The sequence below is a fragment of the Penaeus vannamei genome, chromosome 38 (genome assembly GCF_042767895.1).
Source record: "Penaeus vannamei isolate JL-2024 chromosome 38, ASM4276789v1, whole genome shotgun sequence".
Taxonomy (NCBI): Eukaryota; Metazoa; Arthropoda; class Malacostraca; order Decapoda; family Penaeidae; genus Penaeus; species Penaeus vannamei.
In genome coordinates this window covers 27,735,169-27,747,231 of record NC_091586.1, presented here as the reverse complement: position 1 = coordinate 27,747,231, position 12,063 = coordinate 27,735,169, and the positions used below count along the sequence as shown (strand labels likewise).

The window sequence follows — 12,063 nt, the reverse complement described above, 5'->3', positions numbered from 1 at the left end:
TCCTCCGGGGTCCTACATCGACGCCTTGAGTTTCCCTTCCGTGGACAGCCTGGCGAAGTACTTGAAATACCTCGACGGGAATGACACGGCTTATAACGAGTATTTCAGGTATGTTTGGTTCTGTGTACTCAGTCAGGAGGTTATATAAATATTGAGGTAAGAAAACATTAATTACTGGTTTTGTTTTGTTTAGTTGTGTGTACTCAGTCAGGGAGTTAGATAAACATTGAGGTAAGTAAACTTTAGGTTCTGGGTTTTGTTTTATAATTTGTTGTCTTGAAAATAATTAATCGGTTATTGTTTTTAATTTTTCTACTTCACTTCTTTTTGTGTAACAATATAGTAGTTATGTAGTATTATGGAAGAAATATTGTAGGCTTATATGCCATGCCGTATCTTCCAGGATTATTTTAATAACTTTGTGAATAAAGATTGAGTATTTTTTCTTTCTTTTTTTACTTTTTTTCTCTCAGACGAATGATATGCAGTTAGGTTGGTCAGAAAGTATCGAGGAAAATAAGTATTGCTGGGTATTAAATCATGCTTTTTGGTTGAGGAAGATTTTATTACTCAGGTAAATAATAATAATGATTTTCTTTTAATATATCACAACTTAATATGTTATTAGGTGGGTTGTCAAGTATTGAGAAAAATTGGTATTGTATGTTTTTAAGTCATGTTGTGTTTGAGGAATATATCAATCGGTTAAATAAGAATTAAAGATTTTTTCTCTCTCTTTGCGCAATAATATGTTAGTTTGGGTATAAGATATTGAGGAAAAAAATATTGTAGGCTTATAAATCATGCCGTTTTTGAGTAATATTTTATTTATTAGGGAAAGAGTATTTTTTCTCTTCCCTTTTTTACTTCTCTTTCTTAGTGTAATTATGTAGTTAGATGATTTGTAAAGTATTGAGGTAAATAAGAGGTATTGTAGGTTAATGCCATTGCAGTGTTGGAGTATTCTAATAATCATGTAAAGTTTTTTGAGTATTTTTTAACTTTATGTGTAGTTAAAACAGTTTGAACAGAAACAGCTAATGTCAGGGATTTAAACCTAGATAGGGGTCGCGAGTATAAAAAAAAAAAAGATGGCCGACCACTGGCTTTGCTCGCTTCAAATACTATCCACTAAGAACTTAACCTCCCGCTTTAATACAGTCGATTAACTCAAACCTCCAACAGCAAATACAACACACTTACTAAACCTCTTCCCTTGGCACCATTTCGACACTTATCCTACTTTACAGTGTCCAATACACACCATTTCACCATTAGAGTGTACAATACACACACAAAGAAAATACATATACATCTTCCTTTGTATATACACATATAGATCCATTGTTAAACACACTTTCCCTCCTATTGGGAACTAAAAAAAACCTAAAACTCAAAACTCTCTCCCTAGATGGAAGGGTCAGTACACCATAGACAACGGCTGGTCCAACACTGCTCAAGGATTTTGTGATTTGTGCAAGAAACTTCACCAGGACAGCGAGCCCAAAGTTTATCGAGATATCAAAGACTGGTTTATGCTGAGTGGCGGATGCAAGACTTTGAAGAGCAGGTCTTGGCTACCTTGGCTGTAGGAAGGGCTATGTGTGTGTGTTCAGTGTGTGTGAGTGTATGTAGGTGTTCAGTGTGTGTGAGTGTATGTATGTGTTCAGTGTGTGTGAGTGTGAGTGTATGTATGTGTTCAGTGTGTGTGAGTATATGTAGGTGTTCAGTGTGTGTGAGTGTATGTATGTGTTCAGTGTGTGTGAGTGTATGTATGTGTTCAGTGTGTTCAGTGTGTGTGAGTGTATGTATGTGTTCAGTGTGTGTGAGTATATGTAGGTGTTCAGTGTGTGTGAGTGTATGTATGTGTTCAGTGTGTGTGAGTGTATGTATGCGTTCAGTGTGTGTGAATATATCTATGTGTTCAGTATGTGTGTGTGTAGACGAAGAGAGAGAGAGAGATAGGAAAACCTATATTATTTTCAGGTTCCTACAAATATCTGTGATGTTACTATAACTTTTCGTTCAAAATTTAACGTCAACCGGTGAATTAGATAAATGAACACGCTGGTTATATATGTATGCATATACATATATATATATATATATATATATATATATATATATATATATATATATATATATATATATATATGCATATTTCTTTGTACGTATGCTTGTATGTATGTGTGTGTACAGTACATGTATGTATGCATGTGTATATATACGCGAATGCACAAGTATCACATTTATTTTCTATGCTGAATATATGTATAAAACTGTACAATACACTGCATGGAAGTTTCATGAACACAATGTACGGGTAGGACAAATTGTTAAATAAATACTTTTAATTAAATATGAAGTTATTTCTTCCAATTCCTTCTCTTTGGTTAAAATAGTTGTTTCATAGAATAATATTAGTAAAGGCGATGTTTTCTTGCATATGTATGTATGAGCTTGTATATATGTAGGTGTGAGGAATATATATATATATATATATATATATATATATATATATATATATATATATATATATATATATATATTACATAGGCACATGCATATATATATATTTACACACACACACACACACACACACACACACACACACATATATATATATATATATATATATATATATATATATATATATATATATATATATATATATATATGTATATATATATTTGTATATGTGTATATGTGTAGATTTATATATATATATATATATATATATATATATATATATATATATATATATATATATATATATGTGTGTGTGTGTGTGTGTGTGTGTGTGTGTGTGTGTAAATATATATATATGCATGTGCGTATGTTATATATATATATATATATATATATATATATATATATATATATATATATATATATATATATATATTTATATATATATATATGTATATATATATAATGTGTGTTTTTGTGTATGTGTGTAAACAAGTCAACAAATGATAATAATAGAAAATTTGATAACAAAAGCAATATATTACAATGATAAAGTAAACAAAAGGAAAAAACAAAAACTAAACTTTTTGGTAACAACTTTATTTTTTTGTGAATTTTACGTGGTTGGGGACTGTTATGGTAACAATAATAACAAATATAACAATTAACAACATTCACACATACTTAAAGCTTCGATAACAACAGTCAAAGATGCCAGTTTAAAGAGAAAAAAAATTGTCTAAGTCTTTTTTTTTTTTTTTTTTGGTAACATTTTTTTTTTTTTTTTTTTTATGTCTGGGTCAGTCATATCAGCACTTGAATTATGCGTCATGTCTGTATATTGTTTCATTTGCCGATTTTCTGTTTTAAATATATTTTTCTCATTTTCTAAAACAAAATTTTAAGTTTTTTTTTTCAGTTTGTTAATTTTTTTTTCTGATGTCTACGTGTCACTCAGTCTCAAAAGTCAAGTAAAAAAGTCATATATTTCTTTAATTGTTTTTTTGTTTTTTTTGTTTTTTGTTTGTTGTTTTTTGTTTGTGTGTCTGTCAAAAGTCAAGTAATAAGTCTTTTAAGTCTTTAACAAATCTCATCTGTAAAAGTCTTTAAGTCTTTAAGAAAACAGCAATAGTCATTTGTAGATATGTCTAAGAAAATAACAAAAGTCATTTGTAAAAAAGTACAAGAAAATAGCAAGTCATTTGTAAAAAAAAACAAAAAAAACAGTATAAGTCAACACCAAGTCATATACTAGTATTAACTAATAAACTGTCACGTAAACAAAGTCAAAAAGTCACATAAAAAAGTCAATAAAAAGTGAGCAAAAACAGAAAGGGTCATATTCACAGAGAATAACGGTGAATAACGCCCTAAACAACATCGGATTGTCAACAGCGCGATTCTCGACACCCGCTCGCCGTCACCGGGAGAACGCGGGTGTATAGAAAAAAGATCAAATAAATAAATAAATAGATAAATAAATAGATAATGAGCAAACGCAAGCTATGGATTTTTTCTTTTCTTTTTTTTAATATTTGCTTGTGCATTATTTTAACATTTTTTCCCATAGCTCGCGTTAACTCATTACGAGAAAGAGAAAAATTCAAAGAAATTTACCCGTATGAAACCGCGACGTAAAAAAATGTCGCTATTCTTACAGCTACTATCTTTATCTTCCTTTTTTTTTCCTTTTTTTTATCACTATCTCCTCACGTGATCTACTCCTCTTCCTCCTCTAATTCCCATCTCTCTCTCTCTCTCTCTCTCTCTCTCTCTCTCTCTCTCTCTCTCTCTCTCTCTCTCTCTCTCTCTCTCTCTCTCTCTCTCTCTCAAAGAGCAGTGATATACCCGAAGGTTCCGGCGTCACTGCTGAGATCAGCTGCGCCTTCGGGAACCACAGGGAGAGCAGGGATGGGAGTTCCCGGCTCCTCAAGAGGCAAGTCCAGTCGCGCCTTGTCGGGCTCTTCTTCCTCTTGGGGCGCCTCCTGCAAGAAAGTCTGTTTAGTTTTAGTGTTTTTTTTTTGGGGGGGGAAGGGGGGTGGGATGGGGAGGGTGGAAGGGGGTTGTGGGTTGGGTGGGAGGTAGGGGGTGGGGGTGTAAGAGGAGGTCTGGTCGTATGGAAATGAGTATGAGTCTGTTTAATTTTAGTTTTAGTTTTTTTTTTGGGGGGAGGGGGTGGGTTAAGTTTTGTTTGTGGGGGGGAGGGGGGGAAGTTTTGTTTGTGGGGGGGGAGGGGGGTAATTTTTTTGTGGGGGGAGGGGGGGAAGTTTTGTTTGTGGGGGGATTGGGGGGGAGGTTCTTTTGGGGAGGGGAGGGTAGGGTTGCATCTAACACAACCCACATTTTAAACCACATTTCAAAAACAAAAATGCTTTATAAATTATCTAGGAAAAAAACACACATAAGAACACAACCCCAAACCTATTTTAAAGAATCGAGGAAGAACAAGAACATTCCTCAGCCAACCCCGTGTCCTATAAATCCTGTTCTTTACAGTGAAGAACTAAGCTTAATCGAACGGCGAGGTGAGAGTACAAAAAAAAGAATAAAATAAAATAAAATACACGGCGGAAGTCATACATTTCCGAAATAATTCACAATTATGGTGAAGTTCATCCCAGCATAGTGAACAGAATGAATATAGTGAACATAGTGAACAGAGAACAAACTGAACACTGAGAGAACACGCGGACCACATAAATTCTCACACGATTTCGGCAAAATTTTATCTTCTTGTCTCCGCCATTATACACTTCCTGTTTTGTCTCTAAAACTGACGATCCTGACAACCTGATCAAACATTCCCACGTATAACGAAACCAGATTTCAAAACACGAAGCGCATAAAATAAATCTATTTCTGCGTAAACACGGCTGTAATTTCCGGGAGCAATTTTAAAACGAAATAAGACACTAACTTATTTTCTCTTATATATATTTTTTTTTTAAATATATATTAAAGTGATGATACTAACTTATTTTCTATTATATATTTTTTTCAAAATATATTAGAGTGAATTATTAGAGCTAATGGATGAACACAAATGAAGTCACAAAACAAAAGAATATCTTACTTATTTTTTAAAAAATATCATAGAACGATTGAATGAAAAAAAATATTAAAATAAACATCAACCAATATATATAAAATAAAATAAAAAGTTTTAGTTTGCCGTAAATTTCCTACGAGTAAATTTTCATTATAGATTAGTCATACTTATTACAAACACATTTTCTAATTTCGCTTAGGAAATGGCCGACAATAGTTATGGAATAAATATTTAGATTTATTTCCCCTAAATATTTTTAACGAACGAGGTAAGCAAGATAGATAAATAAGACATAAAATGGAATAAATAGATAGCTAAGTAAATAAATAAATGAATCAAAATAAAGAACACAAAGTAAAGAAAGTGACTCGACAAATCACAGACAAATAAGACATAAAGAACTACATATCCTCACATCACGATAAATATATAAATAAAATAACAGAAAATTAAAAAATACATATAATTAACTAACATTTAGCCCCAAATTCACATTGCCATAAGCCACTTAATGCCACATAAATCCACTTAAACCTCACTCAAAGCTAAATATATCCACTCAAAAGCCACATAAAACCCACTTAAACCTTAAAGCCACTCCAAACCCACCTACACCTGCACTTAACCCGATAACCCATACCCAAAGATACCCCCATACCCAAAAGCTCCCCAAACCTTAATATACCCTGAAACCTGAAATATTCTAAACACTAAAATACCCTAAACCCTAGAATCCTCATACCCAAAAATACCCCATACCCAAAAAACAAAAACAAAATTAACATACCTTGAACCCTAAAATACCCCATACCCAAAAAACAAAAACAAAATTAACATAACTTGAACCCTAAAATACCCCATACACAAAAAACAGAAACAAAATTAACATACGTTGAACCATAAAATACGCCATAACCAAAAAAACAAAAAAACTTAACATACGTTGAACCCTAAAATACCCCATACCCAAAAAACAAAAACAAAATTAACATACCTTGAACCCTAAAATACCCCATACCCAAAAAACAAAAACAAAATTAACATACCTTGAACCCTAAAATACCCCATACCCAAAAAACAAAAACAAAATTAACATACCTTGAACCCTAAAATACCCCATACCCAAAAAAACAAAAAAACTTAACATACCTTGAACCCTAAAATACCCCATACCCAAAAAACAAAAACAAAATTAACATACCTTGAACCCTAAAATACCCCATACCCAAAAAACAAAAACAAAATTAACATACCTTGAACCCTAAAATACCCCATACCCAAAAAACAAAAACAAAATTAACATACCTTGAACCCTAAAATACCCCATACCCAAAAACACCTCATACCTTAATATACCCTGAACCCTAAAATACCCTAAACCCTAAAACACACCCAGCCTTAATATACCCTGAACCCTAAAATACCCTAAACCCTAAAACACACCCAGCCTTAATATACCCTGAACCCTAAAATACCCTAAACCATCTCAAACCTTAATATACCCTGAACCCTGAACCCTAAAATACCCTAAACCCTAAAACACCTCAAACCTTAATATACCCTGAACCCTAAAATACCCTAAAACACGTCAAACCTTAATATGCCCTGAACCCTAAAATACCCTGAACCCTAAAATACCCCATACCCAAAAACACCCCAAACCTTAATTCTAAACCCTAAAATACCCCATACCCAAACAAACACCCCAAACCCTAAAAACACCCCATACCCCCAAAACACCCACTCGACTCACCTCCACAACATCAAGCGCCAAGATGTCGCCAGCCTCGAGAAGCCTGTACCCGCCCTCGTCCACCACATAGTTGAAGACACGCTCCACGCCCTCGGGATCCACATACCCGTACCGCCCGACCACTGTACCGTCTTGGCGTCTCATCTCGTGGCGGTACATGTTAGCCTGTGGTACCCCGTCCTCGTCGAAGGTGTTGCCGGTGTTGTAGCCGAACTGGTAGGTAGCTGGTGGGGGGGAGGGGGGAAGGGAGGAGGGGGAGGGGAAGGGAGAAAAGGGGGTGTTTGGTTAGTTATTTTGCTTTGTTTGTTTTGGTATGGTGTGGTGTGTATATAGATAGATAGATAGATGGATAGATATAGATATATGAAGGGAGGGAAGGAGGGAGGGAGAGAGAAAGAGAGAGAGAGACGGAGAGAAAGACAGAGAGAGAGAGAGAGAGAGAGAGAGAGAGAGAGAGAGAGAGAGAGAGAGAGAGAGAGAGAGAGAGAGAGAGAGAGAGAGAGAGAGATGGAGACACAGAGAGAGAGATGGAGACACAGAGAGAGAGATGGAGACACAGAGAGAGAGATGGAGACACAGAGAGAGAGAGAGAGAGAGAGAGAGAGAGAGAGAGAGAGAGAGAGAGAGAGAGAGAGACAGACAGACAGACAGAGAGAGAGAGATGGAGGAGCGGAGAGGGAAGCTAGGCTTAGGGAGATTAAAACGATATTCAGAGAGGGAGAAAGACAAGCACAAAAACAGGTGCGGTAAGAATGTGAGAGGAAGAAGGATATATGTAAAGGCTGTAGAAGGATAGGAACAAGAAATAAATAAGCATGAGTAAAGATGGGAAGAAATACGAAAGAAAACCGAAGTAGGAGAGAAAGAAACGAGACGAGAGGAGACGAAAGAATATGATAAAGGGTTGAAAGAGGAAAAAAAAAGAGACAGGCTGCCTACGAGACTGTAATACATGAGTTATAAACTGGAGGTCATTCACACCACACAGGCTGACCATAAGGGTGAAAATGGCGGACGTTAGAAGAGTCGCTAAGAAGAACGATCAAAGATGAAAACAAAAAAACTGATAATTGCAATGCTTTCAATTAGTTACTTTGATATCTCTCACAACAGTACCGTCTAAATTACATATATTCTCAAATAACGTTAATATTTTGATATCTCTCACAACAGTACCGTCTAAATTACATATATCCTCAAATAAACTTTATATTAAGATTCAGATTCATCATTTCTCGTGAATCATACCTTAAAATATTTGATATCAAAGTGAATATATATAACACAAAATGCAATCAACAACACAACATATGAAAATAAAGTGAATGTTTTCAAGAAATAAAATTCAACAATATAAATATGAAACGATACTTTGTATATAATACTCTTTATAATAATTAAAATTCAACAATAAAATATGAAACGATACGTTGTATATAATACTTTATATATAATAATAATCGCCACAGCAGGTAACCCCACAGGATAAGTATCCCGACACGTATTGAAGAACCGGTGTTGTTTACGGCCTTCTGGGACCTCACCCCCCCCCTTCCCCCCTCTCCCCCTTTCCCTCCCCCCCCCTCACCTGTCCCTCTCCCCCTCACCTGTCCCTCTCCCCCTCACCTGTCCCTAATCCTTTTTATTCCACCGCCCTGCCACCAGATGCCACACCTGTCTGCTAGCATACCCTTCGTTCACTAATCCTATTGTCCCCTTCCCCCTCCCTCGTTAAACTCATTCTAGTGAGGTACAGGATATGCTCGTTGAGGGATTACACACACACACACACACACACACACACACACACACACACACACACACACACACACATTCGTTGGTACTGACACCTGTTTGTTGAAGGGTAGGGTATTTATATGCACGGAGGTATAGGGTGTGGTCTGGGTTTCGTGTGGTGTGTGTCGATGAGGGTGATGTATACCCACATATGTGCTTTATAACTATCACTGAACTTGAATTATATATCTCTGTATGTAGTTAAGCCTTGTTAAGAATACTATAGCTATTGGTGGTTCATATCAAGGTGTTTAAATAGTGCTATTAGCTTGTATTACTAATCCTTAATTCTTTTTCTTTTTGTAATAACACTTCTTTCCTATAAAAAAAATCTACTGCAACAAATATACGTGATTTTAAATCCCAACTAGTCACAACCCTGGCATCCTACAATAACGAATAACCCTCCAACTATTTACACCTTTTTGAACTCCTACAAAATAGAATAAAACAAATCAAATCATATCAAACAAACAAACAGATACAACTACAATATCTACAAGGAAAAAATAACTCCCCCTCATCCCAATTACCTCCTATTCACATCACAACCCCAGTCCCTCTCCAAATAAACCTTCCCTGCCTACCCTCTACAACACAACCACCTAACACTATTAACCAACAAGAACTCTACACACAAACACACACACACACACCAAAAATCGCCCACTGCCTCACCGCCACCTAACACTACCACCAACAAGAACTCTACACACACACACACACACGCACGCACGCACGCACGCACACACACACACACACACACACACACACACACCAAAAATCTCCCACTGCCACCTAACACTACCACCAACAAGAACTCTACACACACACACACACGCCCAAAACCGCCCCCACTGCCACCTAACACTACCACCAACAAGAACTCTACACACACACACACACGCCCAAAACCGCCCCACTGCCACCTAACACTACCACCAACAAGAACTCTACACACACACACACACACCAAAAATCTCCCACTGCCACCTAACACTACCACCAACAAGAACTCTACACACACACACACGCACACGCCCAAAACCGCCCCACTGCCTCACCTCCTTCGAAGTCCCTCGTCAGATAGCGGAAGTTGCTGTCCTCTGGGATCTCGATGGGTACAAAAGGCCGCTGCTGCTCCTCGTTGATGATCGCCAGGGACTGTTGGGGGTCGTTCTCCACCACCACGAACAGAGGCTCGTCCGCGACAGGTGCTCCCCACGCCGCGCCGACCAAGGCCCCCAGGACAACCTGTTCGAGGGGGGCGGTGGAGGGTGGAGGGAGGTAGGGGGGGCGGTGGAGGGAGGAGGGTGGTGATAGGGGGGGAGGGAGGAGGGAGGAGGGTGGTGATGGGGGGTGGGGTGAGGTAGGGGGGGCGGTGGGAGGAGGGAGGAGGGTGGTGATGGGGGGTGGGGTGAGGTAGGGGGGGCGGTGGGAGGAGGGGAGGAGGTGGGAGAGGGGGGTGGGGTGAGATAGGGGGGGCGGTGGGAGAAGGGAGGAGGGTGGTGATGGGGGGGGTGAGGTGGGGCGGGAGAGAGGGAGGAGGGTGGTGATAGGGGAGAGGGAGAAGGTGGAGGGAGGAGGGAGGAGGGTGGTGATGGGGGGTTGGGGGTGAGGGAGAGGGGGGAAGGTGGGAGGAGGGAGACGGGGGAGTGGGAGAAGGTTGGAGTAGGGATAGGAGAGAGAGAGAGAGAGATGAAAAAAAATGGTTAGTTGTTTACTTTGATTTCCATTACAGAAAAAAATGTCTATTTGTCGCGTATTTTACGTAATGAATATAAAAACATAAAAAGACAATGACTTTCGAGAGTACAGATGCAGCTTATTATCATATAATGGGAGATAAAAAAAAAACTACAACTGATCAAAATGAATGTTTTAAGGCGAATAAAAACAGACAGAAACGCAAACATTCTTCCAAGCAGAAAGAGTAAGTGAATTCCTCATCGTTAACATTCTTCACTTCCTGGTCCAAAGGGGGGTTTAAAAGGAAGGCGCGATAGGCCTATCTGGAGGACATGACACCGGGTCCGAAAACTTCAAAGCAAAATCTTTCTCTTCACTTGGTTTGGAATAAAACTCCCGTACGATAGAACACATAACCCCACTAATTACACACTATATCTATGAATCACATAATAACAATAACACAAAAAAAAATAAGCAAAAAATAACGATTTAACTCACAAAAATCCACTTCATTTTGGCTGTGACGACTGGACTGAGATCGCTTGATGTTGTGTGCAGGTGGAGTCGTCGTCCGACTATTTATATGAGGTCCCGCCGGCGCAGTTGCCAGAGGTCTTCGGATCCCACGTCCTCCAGGGTTTTATCCTTCGCGAATCCCTCGTCTCTCCAACGCTAGAGCCTAACTAGCGAATCCCAAAAAAAGGAAAATAACCAACAAACAACGATATTACAACAACGAAAAATAAACTATCTCCTCGAATCCTAGAACAGACACCGAAAACAGACCAAAAAAATGAAAAAAAAAATCTTCATTCAGGATAGGCAACTGTCCCTTCACCTTCTCCCTCCCTCCTCCACCCTCCTTCCCACCCCCCTCTCCTTCCCCCTCCATTCTCCCTCCCTCTCCTTCCCCACCTCCATTCTCCCTCCCTCCCCACCTCCTTCCCCCCCTCCTTTCCCCCTCCTCCTCAGTAACCACATCCCCTCCAACTTGCCTGGGGCGGTGGTTGTGGTCGCTTCACCTCCTAATGATAAATCAGCTGACACGATCCACCAGGTAACGCCCGATTTTGGACCTTCCTGTATTGATCCGGAGAGAGAGGCACAGGTGTTTGTTTTGGTCGTCGGAAGGTGGGAGAAAAAATGAATGAACAGAAAAAATGAGAAAAAAATGAATGAAGAAAAAATGAGAAAAAATGAATAAACAAAAAAAAAAAGAAAAAAATGAATGAATGAAAAAATTGAGAAAAAATGAATGAAGAAAAAAAAGAAAAAAATGAGTGAATAAAAAATGAGAAAAAAT

The 12,063-nt window shown here is 38.0% G+C and overlaps 2 protein-coding genes across 3 annotated transcripts in view; one reads left to right on the top strand and one right to left on the bottom strand.

Moving 5' to 3' along the window:
- LOC113802437 (alpha-(1,3)-fucosyltransferase C) overlaps nucleotides 1-2,033 on the top strand; it is a 9,860-nt gene extending 7,827 nt beyond the window's left edge. Inside the window, exons 8-9 of the mRNA XM_027353012.2 lie at nucleotides 1-108; nucleotides 1,412-2,033. The exon at nucleotides 1-108 is cut by the window's left edge and continues 51 nt beyond it. Of these exons, the coding sequence (XP_027208813.2) occupies nucleotides 1-108; nucleotides 1,412-1,592 (289 nt within the window). The 3' untranslated portion in view covers nucleotides 1,593-2,033. The remainder of the gene's footprint in view (nucleotides 109-1,411) is intronic.
- A 1,027-nt stretch (nucleotides 2,034-3,060) lies between these two features.
- LOC113802450 (uncharacterized) lies at nucleotides 3,061-11,361 on the bottom strand. Of its 2 annotated transcripts, none has more exons than XM_070115982.1 (4): nucleotides 11,259-11,361; nucleotides 10,133-10,322; nucleotides 7,272-7,495; nucleotides 3,061-4,466 (listed from the first exon to the last, which is right to left on the bottom strand). In XM_070115982.1, the coding sequence occupies exons 1-4, from the start codon at nucleotides 11,271-11,273 to the stop codon at nucleotides 4,299-4,301; spliced, it is 597 nt and encodes a 198-aa protein (XP_069972083.1). In that variant the 5' UTR covers nucleotides 11,274-11,361; the 3' UTR covers nucleotides 3,061-4,298. The 2 variants fall into 2 exon arrangements, with proteins under 2 accessions (XP_069972083.1, XP_027208839.2); XM_027353038.2 differs by having other exon boundaries at nucleotides 3,061-4,454; nucleotides 11,259-11,360.
- Nucleotides 11,362-12,063: the final 702 nt, after the last annotated feature.